At 41.7% G+C, this 23,979-nt stretch overlaps 1 protein-coding gene across 5 annotated transcripts in view; it reads right to left on the bottom strand.

Annotated features, from left to right (window-relative positions):
- The window catches only part of diaph2 (diaphanous-related formin 2), a 449,753-nt gene that overhangs the window by 69,601 nt on the left and 356,173 nt on the right, over nt 1–23,979 (bottom strand). For all 5 annotated transcript variants that reach the window (XM_074649328.1, XM_074649329.1, XM_074649331.1 and 2 more), the window contains 2 exons: nt 12,745–12,909; nt 2,550–2,685 (listed from right to left, as the gene is read on the bottom strand). In XM_074649328.1, the coding sequence (XP_074505429.1) occupies nt 2,550–2,685; nt 12,745–12,909 (301 nt within the window). The remainder of the gene's footprint in view (nt 1–2,549; nt 2,686–12,744; nt 12,910–23,979) is intronic.

Genomic DNA, 23,979 nt, shown 5'->3' with positions numbered 1-23,979 from the left:
GAAGATCTATTTCAGTGCATCACCTTTACAATCCAAAATGAACATAGAAAATGTTTGGACATGACTAATTAATGGGGGTCGGGGGGATTAAAAAAGCCTCTTTGTGCCCAACACTACCTTATTTTCATCAACCTTCACAGACAACACGGCCGACGCTCGATGCATGAAATATTGATGCGAGAAGGCTCCTCAAATAACGAACTCAAAATATCTGAAGCACACATGGAATTTTATAACAGAATGGGAGAGAAGAGCCAAGACTCTCAAGCCAAGGCTGTCAACTGGAGAGGAGCGGAGGCAGAGAAAAGAAAGATGTGCAACTAGAAAACACTGCATATCCTGCACTGTGTGTGCCAACCAACCAGCTGAAAGAAAGAAACACAAGAGCGGAAACCAAGCTGCTGTAACCTCCAACCTGCTTCCGGATCAAGTTCACATTTCCATTCACAGGCCCTCAATTAAAGAGCTCACATTTGATTGTCCTTTACCTGATTGCTTTTCGCACAAAGACGAGTTAGTAAGTACACAAACTTCTCAAGGTTTAATGAAAACGTGTAGTCAATGCAGGTAAAAAGCAGCCTGGGGTTTTTAGCACATCCTGAATTTAAAAGTGTGTATTTCATAGCTGCCAAGGTCAGCGTGATCGCGACAGTCCGACGAGCTAGGTGTCGGCGTGGAGGACAATCCCCACTATCTCCAAGGCTGCAGGCAACGTTGCCCATGTCATCCTCATGTTTTATTCATGCAAGTCATATTATGGTATTCAGAAAGTGAGATCAAAATCTGCTCTGGCAGAAATATTTAATATCATACCTACTTCTCTACCCTCCTCCATCTGGTTAGCCAGCATGAGAGAGAGGGGTAGACAGACTCCTTCAGCTCAGCCATGTTAGATTATTAAAAGTGAAGCTTTCAAAGAGGTCACTGCTCAGGGTAAAGAAAAAAAAAAAAAAAGCTGTAGCATGCATCAATTATCTTGGAGAGTTTGTGGCATACGGAAGACTGTCTTGTCACATTTCCCCAACGTGGCTGAGCTACAGAGAGGTCCTTGGCTGGCGCTGACATTTAGAAGCTGGTGAATTGTGGAAATCCCGGTCTGTTTGTCAAAAAAAAAAAAAAAAACGTGGACAAAAGACCACACTGACTGCTTGCGAAGCCCCTTCAGGCTTGAAATGCCTTCTCAATGTCATTGGCATAACTAGACACAGGCATCCAGCTCTGTTGCTCTAATTTTTCATGTCTGAACAACTGCAACTTACACTGATCAATACGCAGTTTACTGGCATCGCCCGGAGGACAATAGAGTAATTCCAATGATTCACAACTATAAATATAGCACGCTATAGTCTCGAACTGGAGGAATGATCTTTTTTTTTGTCGTGTTGCTTGCAGATGATAAACGAGTAACAACAGCGTGATCGTGTTGGAAGTGCAATCTAGAGCCACTTTCGACCACAGCTTCCTGTCTTTACATGTGACCTACATACTGTGTGTGACTGCCGGTTCAATGAGGGCTCAACCTAAGTCTTAGTAATTATACATGACTACATTCCTGGTACTATTACTGAACTATAAGACTGTTACTTTACATGTGTTTAATCCAACCCGATCTCACAAGAAGGCATATAAATACCACATTACACGGACATTCCGCATGTCAGGAAGACGCATTTTAGCGTTTTCGCGTGTCATTTGTACGCCACGTAAACGTCCGCAGTTTTAGGCAAGATAACTACTAACTAAGGTTCAGGCAAGAAAGACACTTGGGGTAAGGGAAAACGTCAAGGTAGGGCTTGAAATAAGCAGGTAAACTAAGTGAAATACGTACGAAACATGTAACCCAACTAAAGAAAACACGTAACAAACGTCAATAATATCGTGACAATCTTCATGGACGTAACTTACAAAACAAAACATCGGTCAACACCGGTCTTGAACACAGGTCTCCAGGTAAAAAAAAGTCCTGTGTTTGTTGGACCCATCCAACACCCCACCTGCCCACCATAAGTGGTCTTTCTCGCTTTTTTATACTATCACTAACTTTTACCGTAGAATTTAAACGCAGATGCGTTTACATTACAGTTAGTACAGGATACATGGCGTACAAATGACACGCGGAAATCAAGGAAGGAGTACTTATTGCACGCTAAGCGCCTCGTGCATCATCGTGCCATTTATACATCTTTCCGTGCGAACGGGCTGGTTTAATCTTTAGAAATACATGTGCATAATACTGCAGGAGAGAATGTTTCTTTCCATGTGAGCAAATGTACCATGGAGAGAAAAAAAACAAGCTAAAAGTAGCATAATCTGCCTGTTGTTTGGAAGCATTGTATCGGCTACGGTAGTAAGTATAAGATTCCTTCACAGCGGAAAAAGATGACTCCCCCCCACTCCTACACATTATCCTCTTCCTTCAGAGTTCAAATCTGTGTGAAGCACAATTCCATGGAACCCCCCCTTTTCTATCCTCCTGTTCTCCCCGTCCCAACTCCCCACCTGCCTCCCCGTCTCCGTCTCTGTGGTGGCGCGGGGAAGAAGTGGCATACCTTTGTTCATGTCAATCAGCTGCTTCTTCTTCTGCTGGCGCTCCTGCTTCTCCCGCTCTGCTTTCTCCTTCGCCAGCTTGGCTCTCTTGATCTTCTCCTCCATCTCCCTCTTCTTGTGGTTCTCCTTCACTGCTTCCTGATGAGGCACACACACACACACACACACACAGATATAATCAGAATGTGGCTCCTGCCACCACCACTCTTTTAGTGTTTCCTGCTACTGTATAGTGTTCAGAAGCATGCCATCAGCAAATTCTTATTCAGAGAATGGTTTGATAGTTAGAGATAAGCTGCTGGAATAAACAATATATCATGCCTTGTGTATGAGCTTTTTAATACAAGCACATTTGTCTGGAAGGCTTCTGCACTACTTTACATATTTTCAATAACACACAGGGCTGATTCGGTGTCAATAATACATCAATATGGCACTAAAAAAAAAAGGCTAGATGATCATCGCACATATGCTGGGATATTTCCTTTGACAATATGGGGGAGCCATTGCGTGAGAGAAGAAAAGTGCAGCAGCAGTGTGCCAGTCTCTGAGGACAGAGACAGAGATATCATCCTCCTCCTCCTTCGTGACCGGCTGAAATGTCAGGAAGGAGTCAGAGAAAGAGAGATAATCAACGGTACGGATTCAGCCTTTACAAATGTGTCAGTTTGTTCATGTGCCAACCGAGAGTAAGATGCAACCGTGCGACCTTTGGAGGCAACAAAATGTTCTCCCGTCCCGGGCCTGTGGCAGAGCCCTTGACAGGACCCATCATAGGTGTTAGTGTATGTGTGTGTGAGGTTATACTGTATTCATGCATATACTGTATGCGTGTGTGCCTATGCTGTTCATGGGCATCTCTGGACTCATCTGTGGTGTTCCCCCCTTATGTATGCATATGTGTGTGTGTGTGTGTGTCAGTAAGTGAAGGCATGGCCCTGTCTGTGCACTGATATAATAAGTGGCGACAGTAGGCCCCCCCCCCCTCCATCTAATGCCCCTGTGGTCCTGATGTGTGTGTCGTGTTGGCAGCTAAGACAGAGGGATTACAGGGATTGTGGGGAAGGAACAAGGAAAGAGCAGCTCATGATGCCAGTCAATAGTAGAGCTTTGCTCCATGTCCAAGGACACGAGCCCTCATTGTCACTGTCTCCTTGTTGGATGACAAGGGCAATGAGACACAGAGAGGAGGGGAGAGAGAGAGAAAGCAGAATAATAAGAGGGAGCGAGCGTGTTTTTGTATTATGTGCATTACGAAAACATACGTTTTGCTTCGTCAGCTGCTTCAAGCCGGTGAACACTCAAAAATCAACCTATTTTATCACCACATCCAGGTTGTGTAAATGATACGGCTACACTCTGTTAGAGCCATCGACTGTGTGCACTTTGCTGCTGTGGAGGAGAGCTGTGCTGTATATTCAGTACTGAAACAGTTAACATTTTGTTTAAGTGATGGGCAGCTCTGGCAGCACAGAGCATCATCATCCACTGACAGGACTCATTTTTGGAAGTAATACATTGCTCAACATCTACAGCATAAATTGGAAGATAAATTATGCAGATTACAAATAGAATCCTGCCGGCAAAACTTATTTTAAACAAACAACTAATTCTGACTGTAAACATGATTATGCAACGTAATTATGTTGCTCTAATCACACGGCACCACTAATTGCCATGGCAACAAATATGTTTTCACTGATCTCTCATTTCTCCCTTTACCATTCTCTCTGACGGACGCTATTTTGCCGTTGGCAACGACTGATTGTATCAGGTCTCATTTTCTTGCCAACTCTGTATATTGTAGGAGGACATGCGAGAGATAAACAATCCTCATGAGATGTGTCTTCTAAAATAATCTTCAGTGCAGAGAACCAGATTTAAACCTCGTCGGAACACGAGACAAAAGATCTGGTTCCTCTCAAATATTCTGTATGAATGTTAGAAAAATATGTTTAGAGGAAAAAAACATCCATGCATTTCATTGTGTCTCTTGAGTACTCTCATGTACTCAAGATTAAAGTAGTACACTATTTACAATGTGATTTCAGGTGACCATGGAAACAAGTTATTTTTGCCCCTCACACTGAGTCATCTGTCCCTTGTTGAAGATCATCACTGTAGTCATAGTGCCAGCCAATGAGAGCTTAAAGGGGATATATATCATGGAAAAACTCACTTTTTCAGTGCTTGTGTGACAACCCAGTCAGTTTTTTTGTGGGCTGTCTAGATCAGAAAACATGTGATTCAACAAGTCATTCACATCCGGCTCCCCTTCCTATGTCACATGCAGACTCATTAGCATATACCACCCACAGCTTGAGAACTACCTTTGCAAAGGTGCACCATATATTTCTCACAAGCCAATCAGAGCAGATTGAGCATTTTCGGGAGGGGAGCTTAAAGGAGGGGGTCCATTATTTTTTTTTTTTTTAGGTTTTAACATCATTCTGTAGGCTTCCCAGTGGTGTTCCTTATGTATTCAAATCCGAACATTCAAAGCAGACAATAGTATGCATGTTAGTCTGGATCTGAAAGTCACATAATAACACAAACTGACTAACTGATCAATGCAGCGGTAGACCAGCAAGGTGATCTGCGAGGTAAAATTACTATTTTTATGAATGGAGTCAGGTCTGGTAGTTTTGAAGACGACAATATAACGGCTTCAGTTCCCCGTCGGGAAAGGACTGTCTGATGGCGAGGTAAAGCGTTGTAAATATTCTAAATATATCGTACACTTCAACTGATATTGATTTTTTTTAGGTGGCTAAAATACGTTTTTCTGCTGCTCCCGTCCACAGCCGCTTTACCTCGTCGTCAGACGGCCCTTTCCGACGGGGAACTGAAGCCGTTATATCGCTCTCTCTTCAAAGCCATCAGACTACATCCACAAAAACAGTAATTTTAGTATACATATAACCGCACTTCAAAAAAATCAGAAATAACCCTTCAGTTATTTCCAAACTTAGCACAGATAACTTTAACTCAGATAGTGCTAGCATTCACATTATTCATAACCTTAATCATTAGCTTTGAGAAGCTTAAACAAACGCAACAAAACACAGAAGGACCCGCCCTTTAAAGAGACAGGCGCTAAAATCAAGCATTTCAGGCAGAGGTTGAATACAGGTATATTCAGACAGGCAGCATGAGAAAAATAATGTTTTTTGAACATTTAAGCATATAAACATGTTCTAGTAGAAACCCAAAATAGTATGTATGGAGCTCAAAATGAGCATGATATGTCCCCTTTAATATATTTAGTCAAATGAAAACAAAGTACAATGACTTTGAACTTCTACTTGAGCTAAACAATGTATAAATTAACAATGCCCATTAAATCCCACAGTCCCACGGGAGTAGGGTTTATTAACTTCTGTGGTCTTGACCTCATTAAGCACCACAAGACAATTAAAATACTACATAAGAAATCAAATAAGTTGTATGTATTATAATTTTTTATGGTTTTGTCACATGCAGTTTTAATAACTTCAGCGTGGAGGTTCAGTCATTAAACACAAGGATCACTTATAAGCTTTTCTAGAGATTTTGACCATATCGCATGGCCTTCTTCGGCGAATGGAACTATCTTAAGTGTCCTATATGTAACTTCAGTGTGGTGATAACAGGTATTATTAATGTTTCATAGTTATGGAGGCTGATATTTTTGCTTTAAGTATAAGAAATAACTAATGGCTACTAATTCACTGTAAGGCACAATATGGAGGATTTTGTTTACAAACTAAATATTCCAATTTTATTTAAAGGGACTGTTTGTAACTTTCTAAGCGTAAAGATGTAGCGGGTTGGCACACATGCACGCTCGCATATGCGCGCTCTCGTGTGGCCGCTGTCTCGTCTCCTCTGCCTGTTCGCCTTCACTCAGACAGCACGCGCGTTCTCGCGTACTCGCTCCACCTCTAGACGTGCATGCACGCTCACTCCACACTGCAGAAGAGTTAGTTTAGCTCTGAGAATATCTAGTGAAAAGAGTACAGTGGACGTTTGTGCATAAATAAATGCTGCAGCTCCTCCAGACCAACAGAGGTTTCCCGTGTCTTGGGAAGTAAGGGGGCTTCGCAGAGAGAAACGTTACCGTCTCGTTACCGACCGGTTGCCGGTGTCTTCCTGCTCTCTCCGGCTGCGGGCGGAGGGAGACGAGTTTCTCGCTGCGGAGTCCCGCTGCTGAAGCCTGCGCTCAGCCTGCGCTGAGGCAGGAGAAGCAAACACTAGGATCAGCATTGATTCATGGAGAGACCTTCGTCTGGTCAGCTAACATTACTGCCAAGCAGCTGAAATATAGAGTGATATTGTGCTTTTAGCTGACGTGTGTCGCCTCACTGTTTTGAGCGATGCTCGTTCATGTCCATTTAGAGCGAGCACAAGCACGAGCCCGACGCTGACTTTCGTTGATTTCACGGCCACAGGTGTCGCTCTTAAGAAACATTTCTGAAAGTTACAAATAGTCCCTTTAAGTATAAGAAATAGCTAATGGCTACTAATTTACTGTAAGGCACAATATGGAGGATTTTGTTTACAAACTAAATATTCAAATTTTATTTAAAGAAGTTCTTTAACAAAATAAATAAAGATTAATCCCAGATAGGAAAGCACAGTCACACATGTCTAGAAAAATGTGAAAAATAAAATACGACATGAGGAATTGAAGAAAAGATACCATAAAAAGACTAAGTCAGAAGTGTAGTGCAGCACAGCACTTCAAACTAACCCAAGAGGTCAAAAACATTTCTTCCCCCTGTGATTATCTCCCATGATAGACAGTGTCCTCTGTGGCCTGATTCTACCTAGTACTCCTTAAATAAAACACTGAAACCCGGCAGTCCAGAGGCCACGTCTATGTCTGGCTCTGTGTCCTGACTCCTGAACCAGAAGGCGGTGCAGGTATCCATGTGGCTCAGGGGGTATGTAAATTCAGAGTTAGAATCTTCTTCAAAAGACAAAACAAAATGTGTGGTTTCACATAATAGCACCTTAATGCCAGGTGGAGTTGTCAACAACACTATTGAGGCTGCACATTGAGGCTTTATGAGCCTGAAAGCCTGTCCATCTTCGACACACTGGAGGCCCTGAGTGTGACATGCGCTCATTTCTTCTCGCGGCCTCCGGTGTGTCTAAGATGGAGATCATAAGTACTCCTCTATCTATAACTGGCTGGCAAACTGAATGTTGTGCAACCCACAGGTCCAATCTACCAACAAGGGCCAGGCAGCGTTTTCCCTTTCCAGGTCTGTTTCTTTCAATAATTCATGAAATGTGTTTGCTGTTCTTCCTTGACCCTGCACAACACAATACATCTCCCACAGCATGGCTCCCCTCCCATGCATACAAGTTGGCCAGTCCAATGAGGGAGCAATGAGTATTTCCAACCGCTCAGTTGCACCAGTGATCTCACACAGAGAGTGTCACTGCTATATCTCATTTGAATTTTACAAACGCTACAGCGTCTGGGCTTTAAGCAGCAAATGTGTTTATTAGCCATCTGTTACACTGCGTGCCAGGATGTGGAGGGGAAATGGCTTCAAGAAGTTATAGGTTACAGATTGTGGGACTTCTGCTCTGCGGTAGAGATGTATTCCCATATTGATAGGTGACCTCCAAAAGCTGGTGCAATGATTTTTTATGACATGCTAGTGTAGGAAACATGACAGTGATTCAGCAAGAAGGTGGGGAGAGAGTGGCACCGCCGGAGAATCATCTTCAGCATTATTAGCATGATTATGATAATTTGTCATATTGTGAAGGAATTAGCGAGCTTTAGAAATGGGCTCCAAAGTGGACGGATACACCCGCACACACACACACACACACAAATCATCACTCTAATCTCATAGATGCTCTATCTTGCTACTTTGCGAACCCGGTCTGGGTCTTTTGGTCTTATTAGAAAGTCACTCAATTAACAAGGAAGACTGTTAGCTCATCCCAGCCCATCTGCTGCGCTTTGATAACTCATTAATGGAAAAATCCTCATCCCCCCATGCTCCTGGTCAGGATTACACATACAGACCCTGCGATTGCATTTCACTCATACTCCATTTCAGAATGTGGCAGCGGCATTAAATTAACAAATTGTTGGACTCTTCCAATACTGACTCCATGTGCGGAAATCAAATAATATTTCATTGGCCGCGGAAAAAAAAAGGAGAGAATGGGATGGGAGCGAGGGAGAGAAAGAGAATGAAACAGAAGGAAAATAGAGTTAATGGATTCTCTTATCAGTTACATTCAGTTCTGTGAGGACTGTCTGTCAATGCGTTTACTCAAATGCCTCATGTCGGTCGGGTGCATTAAGCCCTAGCTTTTTAGTAAAAGCAATTTGGGGTGACTGTATTGCAATGGAATTCTTTAATACTGCAGATGCTTTGTGCTGTGAATGCATTACACAGGGCGATGCAACAAAGACAGAAGTTAGCGAAGATGTTCCGTCTGAGTCAAACAACTCAATATTGGAACAAAAGTCAGAGGCGCACCAGGCATATCAAGAAGTTAAACTCGGGGCTCTTCTCTAAATTATTAGCAGCCAAGAAGTCTTAGTGTTCATTAGATTTGCCATTTGGAACAAATCAGTGATAGTTGATGTAGGTCGGCTTTGTCAAAGATAAATAACTAGCAGACATCTCCCCGAAATTCCTTCACTGACAAAAAAAAAGAAAAGCTGAGGAGGATGCTGCAAAGGAGCGAGCTCAGTTATTTTCACAGGGTAAGAAAATAAAAAAATCAACATTCAAGTAGATATAACCATTGATTCCTTGTGCTCTGCAAGCAGATGGGATTAGCCTATCTGTCAGCAGAACTGAGGAGCCAACAACTATAAATAATATCTGAAGAATATGGTGATTAAAGGATTGTTTTTATATGAATACTTTAACTTATAACCAGCCCCCCTCTTCCTATTTCAACCACACCACAACACTTTATCCCACTCAGTTCCCTCCCCTTATCCATAGCAGGGAAGTTTAAATCAGTAATAAAATATTCATATGCAGCTATTTGCTTGAGAGAATAATTTATTTTCTTGGGTGGATGCCTCTTTTAGAGATATGCAACTGTGGAATCCTTGAGGGAGCGTTGTGTTGTGTGTTGGTGTACTTTGATCAGTGGGAATGAGAAGTTGGTTTCAGATGGGGATCAGAGTAAAGAGAGGGAGAAGGATTCAGACAAGGGGACCTTGCTATTCACGGTAATGGATTGTGAAGACTTAGAGCATGCCCTCTGGACACCGTGTCATCATCCTGACACCAGGAGGATTTGGGGCGGTGCCAGGAGGGATGGATAGACTGTAGGAGGTGGGAAAGCAACGAATAAATGTTAAACAGACTTGTCTACTCAGGAAAAAAACAAAAACTCTTGTCATTTTGGTATCAGTCGACTAAGATTTCTTCAGTCGATTAGTTTTTTTTTTAGCTTTTTTCATGCTGAATGACTCATTTCTAAGAAACTTAACAGCACATCTCTGGTAAACACAAGTGGTGTTGGTCGACTAAGAATTTCTTTGGTCGAGGACAGCCCTAGTTCTGCGATGACGTGGTGTTTACCTCGTCATTAATATTACCTCTTTTACAACTAATCTGCTTCATCCACTGCACATTTCCCATAACACTGCAGGAAGCAGACTTTTCTCACTTGCGTATTCTCTTTCTACATTTATGGCAGGAATTTTAAACACGAATGTAAATGTGTTATATAACCGACACAGTGAATTGTGTTATAGTGTTTAAGGTGGAGTGTTTGTGGAATTACATTCCGAGAATACTTCTTTTTTGTGGAGTGAACATGTCCCATAATTCTACTTTCAGTAGAAGGAAATATTATACGTTTTATAAAAAAACTTTTTCCCAGCCATACACAAAATCATTTCTAACTCTCAGGTGGGAAGTGAAACACATTTTCATCTACTTTAGGACTTGGAAATCTTTACCTCCTCTCTAGACTCATTACCCCTTAATAAAATCCTGCAAGATCTGCAATGCCCTGTAGTGACGGCACACACACACGCACACACACAAGCAGCTGCAAGCTAATGAAACTGTGTTTAACAGGTTAAGAGGCTTGCCCAAGCCTTCATCTAGCTCTTTTATCAGTAAGACACTGAGCTACTTTCAAATAATATATTATAATCTGTTTTATGACTTTTTCTTACAGCTCCCAAGTCAGCACTAGATGTTTCTTAATCAGTAAAGTTCACAAGTATCTACTCTTAAGACAAGTTATGTTCTGCAGGTTAAAGCATCTGAAACTCAGGATGCTCCGGTAAATGCCATTAAACATTTTTGGCTCCAGTACAGTGGTGGAAAATATGTATTGTGATATTCTATCCATACTATCTATATCATAATTAATACATGCTTTAAAAACAAAGGGTCTCATTTTGTGAATATATCTTCATATGATATGTATTCAGATTTAAAACACAAGCCAGATTCAGCATGCTGATTGGACCAAAATGATCTTGAATGAAACACCTCCAAACCTCCTCTGAAACACCATGTTTAGATATCGTGCATATAGTATAAGTGGTATATAAACATTAAATAAACGGTTTATAATGTACTATATTTTAAGTGTTTATTAATGTACAGTATTTGTCAGCAATTACAGCATCTTCAATTACCGATTTTAGACTCCTTTTAGGGGTGCTCAAGCACAACTATCATCTCAGCATCCCTATAAAAGAATGATCAAACCCTCCGAGACCCGCGGGATCGACATTCCTGTCTTTAAGAGGCTGTGATGGGCTCAGTCTTAAAGCTAGAGTGAAGGTATGGCATGGCATGGCGGCTTGTTGGGCAGGAGGCTAAATAACGCTCCAAAGTTAGGCTAAATTTTGGCGAGGTGATTCTCAAAGGGGTTCCTTGACGTCTGACCTCAAGACATAAAAATATTTCCATCATAACTTGTTGAAGAAAAGGCAGAAATTTGTGCATCAAAATTCACCAGAATGCAGGGAATGAAGTGGTTAATGCTCAAAATGTCCCAGGTGAGGACTCTCCGCTTAATACGTGTCCCGCCCAATGTTGAAACAAAACCTACGCCGGATCCTAGAATCACCCGACTTCTCCTATGAAGACATATTTTAAATTATTACAGCTGTGTTTCGCTATATTGTCATTCATTATCTGTTTATACAGCAGCTTCCACTTACGAGTGTCCACAGGAGGACTTTTAATTGTTAACAAATAGCTTAACAAGCACTTATGTCTGCGTACAACTACATTACCGTCTGTTATGAACCATTTATTTATATACTGATTATAAATAATAAATGGGGGGGATTTAAAGTACAGTGTTACCAAGAAAAGAGACCTATATTCATAACCTTCCAGACTACGATGGCATTGGAGAAAATGAAAAAGAAAAACTCCTTCAGTGACAAAAAAACGAGGTTACGTCTGTGATACCTGAAAGGAAAAAAAAGAAAATCTTTGGCAGACGCAGTGGCATTATGACCTACTAAAAGATGACCTATTGAAGGAAATCACACAGCAGGTGAGCGCAGTTACATTCTTGCAGAGAACAGTGCAAGAACTTAAAAGAAAAAACTGAAAAGCATGTCAGGGCCAACCGCGGGAATAGAAAGACCAAAATAGGTGGCCAGAAAATATGGTGCACTCTCCCAAACCAAAAACTTTCTGTCAGTTTTAGACGAGGAAAGTGAAATCACCCCCAGAACTGAAACTAGCAGCTGATCGGCTCATAAGCAAAAATCCAAATGGACAATCGCATGTAATGTTTCTACCCTTGTTACTCACACTAGATTACAGTTGTACTGTTTAACATCTTAGCAGATCTGTCATAACACAGCTATGTACTGTAAAGGTTGGCCAGAGTGAAAGACAGTAGAAAATACCACATATTTTTAAACAATTTCTGATCAAAAATAATCATATCAGTTTCTGTTCTTGTGGATGCATTATTCTGTTGTGCGAAAAATATAGTAAGTTTCATCCATAAAATGTTTTATCCATCAGTTAGCACCTACTGAAAGTCTGATCAAAATGTGTGCATGTTTAACACAACGATTCAGTTCACATTTCAATCACACCCAATGTGTGTAAGCGAGTGAAAGTGTGTACAAAAGAATGTGCATGTGTGGGTGGCGGCTTCTGTCAGTCTGCGTGTGAACTTGTGAGACTTTTCCTGTATATGTGCATAAACCATAAACGAGACACTCACCATGAAGAGCGCGCGGAAGTTGGCCAGTTCTCCGAAGAAATCCTCCACGCTGACCGAGTGGGGGTCGAAGGCCAGATAGCTGCCTATGCTCTCGTAGAGCTTCTGCATGTTCTTGTGCATCGTGGACAGTTTCTCATACTGCTCCCGTGCATGCTTGGAGAAGCCGTGAGAGAGACGGAGTTAAGGGAAAAAATGGAGAAAAACATATCACAGACAAAACATATTCAAAAGCTACTGTATGATCAGCGATATAACGGCATCTCACAGATATGTTCATCCGTGACAAAACAAGCCATTGTGAGAAATGAGCACTTCAGAGGCATTCAAAAAGCCCACCTATGCCAAGGTCAACAAAACAAAACGCTGGATGAAGAAGGGGTCAGAGACAATCTAATGTGCCATTACAATAACCTCTCTAACTCACTTTGGAGTCAATGGCATGGTGAGCTAATAGCTGCAGCCCTGGAGTAATGGAAAGGTGTTTTGTAGTCAGCAGCATGACACAGATGGTTGCTGGAAAAGCTGATTGCAGTCATTGTTCTATTGTTTCTCCCAACAACAGTGGGGTCAGGTTGTTGTGAACCTCACAGCTCACGTCGCACTGTGTAATTTACTGAACAGGCGAGCACTTTTCTCCTGGTGAATGGCTATTGACAGCCGGCATCAGTTGAGCATTATCACAGCAGCCACTGACCTCATGGAGACTGCACTTGGACACTCCCAAGACTCACGCGCACGGTGTGGGATGAGTACAACACAACAACACACACACATACATAGATACACCAACTTGTACACACATGTACTGTACATGCTACATTGCAAACAGACATAAAATTAAAGTACATTATGTCAAAGTTGCCATTCACCTTTGTTTTCTCTTACAAAGAAGTTTGATTAACCTGGATGCTCATGTTTCTGAGGACAACGTAATCAATAACAGATAGAACCGATGGTCAGAGCATGACAATAAAAAGGTTTTTGAGTTGATATCTTGGTGTTTTGCACATTTAAGCACCTTTTACCTTTACAGTTAATGTCCATTAATCCTGTTTAATCTGTAATATTTTAGTTTTGTGTAAGTACAATTTACAATTTCAGTAAACAAAGTGCAGGACCTAGCCAGTGGTTCCATTTCGCTAATTTGAATCATAGACTGTATAAAAGAAGTGGACGTAGTCACTGTGACGTCACCCATTGGTTTGTGGACTGCCGTTTTGAAGCCTTGAGTTCGGCATTTTGGCCGTCGCCATCTTTTGCGACCAGAAGTGACACCAGAGGGTGGAGCTAAGTACAATCGAACACTGAATAAGACATATATAGGCAACCAAAATGTTATAATTAACTATCATGAACTGAAAACACACTGTGAAAGTGTTAAAGTTGTTAGACGAAAACACAGAAAACTCCCAGACCGGACAACGCCGTGGTAGCGACCTGTCAATCACAAGGTAGCCCCGCCCTAAAGCATCCCCTGCTTTATGGTCTATCTGACTCTAAATGGGACCATCATTTACTAAATGAACATCATGCTGTATTGAAGAAGACTTAAAACTAGTGATTGAGACCATAAACTCATGTTTACAATGTTTACTGAGGTAATAAATCAAGTGAGAAGTAGGCTCATTTTCTCATAGACTTCTTTTTGCAACCGGAGGAGTCGCCCCCTGCTGGCTGTTAGAAAGAATGCAAGTTTAAAGCACTTCAGCTTTGGCTTCACTTATGCACCTTTTCACTTCACAGTAAACGTCCGTAAATCCTGTTTAATCTGTAATATTTGAGGACAATTTACAATTTTAGTAAATAAAGTGCATGAACTGTTCAGTGGTCCCATGTCTCTGATTCTAAAAGGCTGTTGAGCTTCGCATAACGGTGTGTTATCTGCACTACTGATTTCGATGTATACTGTATACATTGGCAGTGATAATGTCAAACGATAAAGAGAGGCAAGAGTAAGATTGTGCTTCCACATGTTCTGCTTACGTACTAAGGCAGCAGCCTCTTGTACGCAGCCTCACAGGTACAGATATACACAATTAGTGCTCATATGCAGTCGCCTTGGCAACATACACAGGCTGGTGGTACAGCATGTCGTCTGTGATAGTCAGGGCTAAACAGTTACCAAGATGTTGTTCTATGTGAGCAGTCTGCCATTATTATGTGAAGGCTGGCGTGTTTTTTTTTTTGTACAATGCTATTTATTCATGGTTTGTTTATTTGTTCTGTCATCTTGGTAGATGTCCAGGTTGAGGTCCAGGGATTGTTCTGTGTCCCCAGGCAAGTTATTAACTCACTTTTGTCTCTCCTATGTGGATATAAACAACACATTCACATGATGTATTTGTGCTCTTACTGTACATGGGTTCGCATGTAAGCGTGTATGTGCGGAAAGGCCTTTGTGTGGCTGACAGGGAATAAAGGCACTGACAGGCTAGGCTGGTTGGATTACCTCCCTGCAAGCTTGTGTTTACCAAAACAGCAGCAGCGACGGCACAGTCCAGGTTAGCAGCATGCCCACACACGGGCCCGATGGATGGACTCATCCTTCTGTCTTTCCTCCTCCTTGTCTGCCTGCACCTGATTTATCCCCCTTGCTTCTGTCAGACTCTCTTCGTCTCTTTGTCCACCTCCCCCTCACTGCACTTGTGTGTGAAAACTCAGGGGCCCCGAGTCGCCCGACGGATAGATGTAAAAGTAAAACTTTTTCCAAAGAAATAGATCTTTTCAACATCCAAACGCCTTGACAGACTTGTACTGTATTGCAGTTGTATTTGTTTGGTAAAGTCTTGTAAAGAAACAAATCCCTTTCTAGGGACCAATCTACCACAGCACCATATGGTTCAGTGTCATTTATTAGCGAAACTGAACATCAGTGCTTAATCCAAAAATACTACTGCAGTCGGTTTCAAGTGCTAGACTGTGCTTCACTTAAAATGCCCCCTCTCAACAAAGCCTAATTGGTCAGGATGAAATGGGATAAATATTTATAATCAACTAAAAACAAGAACCAGCGACAGGTTCATGCCAAAAAGCAAGCCAAACATTAATGTGTCAACTTAGCTGCAAAAGACATGTTGATATTATTCTGGCGTGGAGATGCTTATTAACGGCGTTTAGATCCAATATTGATTCGTCTCCACAGCAGAGTCCACGGTGTCTTTAGCTCAGGAAATGTTCAGGTCTCAACTGTTGCCTCCCTCGTTGAAGAACGGTAGTTAAAAAACATCGAGGCGGCGGTTACTTTCGGTGCTTGTTGTGGCTTGTGGCTCTCTGTGTTTCTTTTTCTCTCCTCCCTCTCCCTCACACACATTCAAATACACATGTATGCACATGCACAGTGGTGGATGCGTCCCGCTGGGGACTGGACTGAGGCTGACTGGGCTTTTGCTCCTTGTATTTCCACATCAAAGACATGTCATATTGATGGAGCCTGACACACACTATCCTGCAGCAACACAACCGGTATGCTGGAGCCTTCATCAAACACACATACAGACACAGAATGAACAGGCAAACACACACACACACATATATATATATATATATATATATATAGTACGTGTGCACACATTCACACACTCATTCTTTGAATGTCTCTCTGTCAGGTTGTCTGTTACTCTTTTCTTTCCCTTAGTTTCTCACAGTCATTGCAGCCTTTATTGTCTCTCCTTCTCCAAAGATAAATCTTTTTCTCCTTTCTTCCAGTCCACCACTGTCTCTTTCAAACACATTCCCTTTATAATTCTTTCTACATTTCCTCCCTTGATATTCTCTCCGTAAAACTCTCTCGCTCAAAGAAAAAACTCCTTTTCTTTCTCTCCTATTGAGAGTGAACTTTCAGAAGTACGCTGTCTGAGCCGTGTCTGGTATTCACGTCATTTGGGCTTGAAGCAGAGCAAGGAGCAGAGGCGATGGGTCTCAAGGTAAAGCGTCACGCAGCCTTTGGTTGCCCCGACCCTGTTTGTCAGTCTCCGCTCTCTTCTTCTAGCTGTCCTCAGAGAAGCGCTGCCGCCTGCACTTCCTGTGCACTGCACCTCGACACCGCAAAGCAAGAAGATCGCTCCAGGGCTGGAGGACTCCGTGTTGCAAATGTGGATGCTACTGAATAAAACTTTGGATTTTATGCTCAGACACAAATATGGATATTTTATAGAGGTGGGGAAAAAAGATGATTCACCTATGTATCGAGATTTTGAAATCAATTTTTTAATGCTTGAATCGATATACTTGCTTCATTTGAGTCTATGCAGAGGTAGAAGGAAGTTACCGCTTTTATTGTTGTAGTCTGAGTAACGTGACGTCATATCTGCAGCCGGCCACTGCGAGCCGAAACGACAGAGCAGAAAACAGCGAAGGGTCCGTGGGGATACGAACTGCATCCTCACATGTTAAATCCAAAGTGGTAAACACAACACATCCAGTAAAGTATGGAAACACTTTGGGTTTCACACATTGACAGGAAAAGCAGAGCTAGACATCACGGCTGAAGCTGCATGCTAACTCTGTCATGGACAGGAAACATTATCGTATTGTGGTAACGTGCTGTCAAGCCGGCCGTCACTCTCATCTCCGTGGTCAAATTGGCCGACGCTACAACTGTAGAGCACCCATATACTGACAGCTATGTTAAATGCATTCAAACGGCCCCGATGGAGCTGACCGTGGATGTTTAAAGAGAACAGAGCTGACGGGAGAACTAGCGACGGACTTGGTGAAGTTAGCGGAAGTATACACGTGGGACTACGTCCGGATTTCAAAATAAGGTGTTAACAAAGGGAACTGTATGTACAAAATACATATTTGGAAATAAGATTGATTGGATTTTATTTAACCAAAGTATAAAACATTACATGTCCCTTATAAATTAAAAAGAAAATACCACTAATTTGTGAGGGAAATGTTTACTCTTTGGATTTTGGGTAGCTGGAATTTCTTTTTAATAAATACTACCTGTCAATGACTGATATATTTGACTTCAGGACATCTCTGATAACATGCTGAAAATCAAACATCACAATTCTTAAAAATCGCAAAACATATTGAATCGGCACCAAAGTATTGTGAGTATCGAATCGGGAGATAGCTGTATAGTCCCAGGCGTAGTATTTTATAGCTCAGAGCCTTGTGTTTCTTGCATGTCTACATAGCCGAGGAAAGACTATGTCAATAACTGAATCTGGCACGTCTGGAGGATAAACAATTAGAGTTCAAAAAGGGCTCGTGGAACAGCAGCAAGTCACTAAACATAACACACTCAGAGTCGGCTTACACAACTCCCGTTCCTGACAGCGTCTTATCTGACAGCGCTGATTTACAAAGACAATGTCAGATGTAAAAATGTGATCTTGATGGCAGTGCTCTGCTAGTTCATGTTTTTATAATTCACCCCCTCTCTCAAATCTCCTGTTGTTGCCAAACGCAACCCCGTCCTTGTAAAAATCTAGAATTAGTTCTTTGTCCTGCCACAGTGTCCTCATTACTGTGTTTAATCAGTCACTTTTTATCTGCATGTTTGACGTGCCAGAAAGGCTACATTTAACATCAGTAAGCTGCGATTAAGGGCACTCACTTTTAACACCACAAAGTGACATCAAAATCATATCCAAGTCAGACTTACCCTAGATGTAAAAACGGCTTTTTGGAGCCATTCAATTTCGTGATAAAACCCAGAGAACGAGGAGGAGAAAAAAAAAATCCATTTATGAGCCAAAACAAAGTTAAAACAGTTTTCACAATGGCCACCTATGAGGATGGCAATAAATTACCTGGTTTGTTTACCTGTGTGCATGAGAGAGTTATTAAAGTGCTGCATAAAACCCTACAGTGGGGGCCCAAAAAGCCTCCTTAATAAATCTCCTGTAACCTAGTTGCATTAATGTTTATTTAATGCTTTTCCTATGTGCTGCTTGCTGGCCCCTCCATCCAAGGCCCCACACTAAGCCTGCTTTTCTCCAAACCCCACCATCCCTGCTCGCTTTATCCCCATACCTACTGCCAACAGCCCCTGTGGGCCAAATTACACCAAAGCTGCCCACTGACTGGACACAACCCATCATGTTGCGAGCGAGAGCAGGATGAGAGGGGGATGAAGGAATGGAGTGCAGATGTAGGGCACAACATGAGACAGAGAGAGAGAGAGAGAAAGAGAGAGTATAGAATAAAACTATTTAAAAAGTATTTCTAGCTACTAAAATCTGTGCATGAATGATGTTTTTTATACTGTTATACATCTGAAATTCTTGTGTCTTGGCTTCCTGCTTCTTTTTTTATTTAAAACATTCAAAAGTAAGTCAGGTTCCTAAGTGAGGAGGACAGGACCGGTCTGTTGTGTGTGGTGATACAATCAGAGGGAGGTCCGCAGGGCGAAGCAGGAAAGAGGCTGACAGCGTCCTCAGTCGGGCCACGGCGGCGCAGACACCGGGGCTCTCAGAGGGAATTAGCGGAGCAGCCAGTTCCGGAAAATTGGGATGTGACCTGGTGCTGAGGTGGATGGAGGGAGGGAGGGAGGGAAGTGTGTGAGAGGAGGGAGGGTGTAGTGAAGAGAGAGAGGGAGGGCAGGAAGGAGGGAGGATTTGCTAAAAATTTAAAGGAGGCAGCACACTGTGATGATTAAAGGTGTAGCTCACAGTCACATATCTGAATCTACAGAATAAACTCTGTGCAAGAGTAATAATAACAACACATTGTTTAATCCAGATGTGCTGAACTTTTATTTAATACACTATGGTCTACAGTCACTGGCAGTTAGCCAGCGGTGCTTTGAGCTAAATGCTAATGCTCACAAGGAAAATGTTGCCATGCTGATGTTTAACAATGCTCACCATGTTCACCATCTTATTAGGCATGCTCTCATGTGCAAATTAGATGATAAATCACTAAAGTTATTACAATTCATCCTCTGGGGATCAGGAATGTATGCGCCAATTATCAATGCAATCCATCCAATTTTTATCAAGACACTTCAGTCTAAACCCGCTCTTTCAACCTTAATGCGCCGCTAAAGAGAGAGACAGGGAATCACCGAAGTCATTAGAATACACTGCCTGGGAACAATGCATGTTTGAACCGTATTTATGTACCAATAAATTCAGTAGATGTTTTGACGGAGAAGTGAAAACTTCTGGTGGTGCTACATGAGAAACTTTAACTATTATAATTCAGACTGTGAGAAACATGAATGTCTGCTCCAAAGTCGACTGCCATCAATACAATATTTGTTGAGATATCTCACTCTGGATCAAAGTGGTGGACAGACTGACCGGCAGACCAAACAACCGACGGGCCAACATTTCCAATCCAAGAGTCCTGCCACAACCATGATGGCAGATATATAACTGCAGCAATAGTTGACTAGAATCTTTGAACAAGACAGACAACATGCATCTCCTAACTGATTATGCACCATTCTGGATACAAAAAAAAAGGACTTAATACTTAAAGAACAAGAGAAAACGTGTTTTATGCCTCTATAAAGCAGCTCATGTGAAATGGGAGTCCGACAGGCCGAGAATAAAGAATTCAAGTCAGGCTCATTTCACGTGGTGAAAATAATTAAATCTGTACCAAACTGAATGCCTTAGCGAAACAATACTACTGTCTGAACATTGCTGGACTTTGTCCAAAGTAATCAAAACAAAACACCCTGGATGGAAATCAACCGTGTGCCATTGAGAAACTCTATCCTGTTGATCCGTATTGTCACTGCACACATGCAGATACACACAACAAACTGTATCTCTTTTCTCCCTCTTTCTTTCTCTCTGTTTCTCTCCGTTGTATTACTGAAGGTGAATACTCGATGCCATCTCCCGCCCCTTCACAGAATGTAATTAATGGAATACGTAGTGCACCGCTGCTGTGATCAGACTCTACCTAAACCTTTTAACCTCCCACGTTCTCAGTGTCTCAAACGCTTCCTTAAGTCACAGCCACATTTTTACGATTTTTATATTAATAAATACATTAAAAAAAAATACCACGACATTACATGGACATTCCGCGTTTCATGACGATGCATTTAGAGCCTTTTTGTGTGTCATTTTTGCGCCATGCAACAAAACTACAGTAACTACAGTAAATTATGGATGGAAAACACGTAACAAGCGCCACAAATATAACTTACAAAACAAAACGCAGGTCTCCTGGTTGAAAGTCCTGTGTTTGTTGGACCCATCCACCTCCCCTCCGCCATAAGCAGTCTTCTCACTTTCTATTCTACGTCACTAGCTCTGAGCGTAGCATATTTACAGAGATGCGTTTACATTGCAATCAGCACAACCTACAAGGTGTAGAAAGGCGTTCTTATTGCGCATTATCGTGTCATTAATACGCTTTTTCATACAAACAGGCTGAAAAAATAAATAAATGACTGATGTACTGTATAAACTAGGGCTCTCAAAGTTATCCCGATAATAACACGGTAACGCAAATTAGTTTTAACGCCACTAATTTATTTAACACATTAACGCAATCGATCTTTTGGCAGTTGTAGCGGGCACAGTTCTAAAGCTAGTGAAGATACTGGCATTATATAAACCTAAGGAATCCATTGGTACCAACCATGTCATACTAGCTTGTCGAGAAGGAGGTTAAATAACGCTCCAAACTTGCACTACATTTTGGCGAGGAAAAACTGGCATAGCCATTTTCAAAGGGGTCCCTTGACCTCTGATCTCCAGATATGTGAATGTAAATGGGTTCTATGGGTAACCACGAGTCTCCCCTTTACAGACATGCCCACTTTATGATAATCACATGCAGTTTGGGGCAAGTCATAGTCAAGTCAGCACACTGACACACTGACAGCTGTTGTTGCCTGTTGGGCTGCAGTTTGCCATGTTATGATTTGAGCATATTTTCTATGCTAAATGCAGTACCTGTGAGGGTTTCTGGACAATATTTGTCATAGTTCTGTGTTGTTAATTGAGTTAAAATAATAAATATATATATACATTTGCATAAAGCAGCATATTTGCCCACTCCCATCTTGATGAGGGTATTAAATACTTAACAAATCTCTCTTTAAGGTACAATTTGGACAGATAAAAAAAAAAATTATTTGCAATTAATGGTGATTAATCATGGACAATCATGTGATTAATCATGATTAAATATTTTAATCACTTGACAGCCCTAATATATACACACACACACAGATAGATAACAGAGAGTGTACAGTAGTGTATATGAAATACATAGATAGCGTATACATATATATTTAATAACCGTGGGGGATGTATTTTTCACACATCACAGCTTCAGTAAATTATATTACCACTTTGGCACAGGGGTCGTGACCTTCTCTCTCTCTCTATACTCCTCTCCATCATCTCCCCTACAGCTCCCACCTCCCTTTTCTCTTGAAATTAAAAGCCAGATTTTATGTCAATTTTACTGTCAATTTATTTTGCCCGTCTGCCCCTGAAATATTTATACCTGCGGAGAGGAAGGTTGTTTCTGCTTAAGCATTCAAAGCTCTTCACTACAGCACCCAGCTGGTGTTGGAACAACTCAATGAGGGGCAGACTGGTGGGTGTAATGACTACATCTGATAAAGGAAAAGAGATTATATAAATAAGATATGAGGGGATTAGGTCCATGGGAATGACCTGTTGAATCATGGATAGGCTATTAGAAAGAGAAGAGATAGCACGGAAAAAAATTAGGAAAATAATTTGGTGTCCACTATAATGGTGCCGGTGAGTGAACACAACACAGCCCCATTAAGATTATTGAAAAACACACCCACGCGCGCACACACACTTTTATCTTCGGTGACCTTTTTCCGGCATTGTCATCCTTTCATCCTCATCCAAAGCAATCTCATGTCACATCAATGCCCGGGGCCCGCGCCTCTCGGTGTAATTTTCACAGAGTGGAAACATGACAATGCAAATCCACTGTGTTTACAATGTTGATACTTGTCAAACTGTAAAAAGGTCAATCCTCTCACTTCCCCCTGACGCCGATCTAATCGGTAAACATCAATCCCCTACCTCTGCATCACAATGGGTCGCGAGACGCCCGTTGAAGAGACAAGTATGTGCAAGAACACGGATGTCGCTCATGTCATTTAATAGACACGGGTTGTAAACAACATTACGCGGCTGAACGTCCACGGAAAACCCAATTGGAGTGCATGTTTCAATATTTATTGTTCAGAAAAACACCCATGAGTAATCTCTGAGATGCACAGTGATGCACAATGATGCACAGTGATGCACATCAATTGATTCGATCTTCAATAACTCCAAACGCCACCTTCTTTCCCTCAGCGAAAAACTGGTTGAATCTGGTAAATCAACACAATCTTTCCCTCTTATAATCACACGCACTTTCGGTTTAATTATTCAATCTTCGGATGCATTTACTGCACACCTTTGAATACTGAAATAACATTGCTTCATCCACACGGTGCCAAACATAATTACTGCCATCGGTGCTGCCTTGTGTCTCATTTACATCTCCCCACTTTCTGACCTGGCTCGCCTTATTTCTAGATAATACATTAGACTACTGACACACTATGCTCCTGGCCGCCTACCGGGGAGGAAAAACAGCTATTTCCTCCCAGTATGATCATTTTAAAAGACTTGTCTGGTTTTCTACTGAGGGAGAACAAAGTATGCGGGGGACGCACAGTAAAGACTTGTTTCCTTGCATGTGCCACATCTATGTAGTTCTATGCGACGATGACAGTGATGAATCACAATTGCTGGTCTGCACTTTTTGTTTCGCTCTGTCTCTTTGTTTGAACAGTCTTTATCTGCCTCTAACAAGCGTTTTGCAAACTTACTCTCACACAGACAGGCAGGCTCATTGTCCAGCCTGTTTTTCACTGGATTAGAACTCCTGTAGGTGTATTATAATCAGACCGATCCGCGATATATAGAAATAGCACATTCTAATGAATTCATTTCATGGATTGCATTTCGTTGAGACGTTAATGTGGATGCTGTTCAACATTATGTACAATCTCGTGTGCATCGTCAATAAGAACTAGGGCTTCTTTTGACGACTAATCGATTAGTTTATTTAATTAACAGATCTGTAAAACTGAGTTTCTCCACAAAGAATCACGATGAGCATGGGAGGCCCTTCAAAAATATAAATTACACAAAAACATGGCACCGACCTGCTGCTGTGCTTTTAAAGACATAAATCTCTGGAGCTGCCGCAACTCCAGTCACTCACTAACATGCAGCTACTCTTCTTATATTCACTAGTCATTAAAAT

This window comes from Sebastes fasciatus, chromosome 10 (assembly GCF_043250625.1).
Source record: "Sebastes fasciatus isolate fSebFas1 chromosome 10, fSebFas1.pri, whole genome shotgun sequence".
NCBI classification, from domain to species: Eukaryota; Metazoa; Chordata; class Actinopteri; order Perciformes; family Sebastidae; genus Sebastes; species Sebastes fasciatus.
This window is presented reverse-complemented; position numbering and strand designations above follow the sequence as displayed.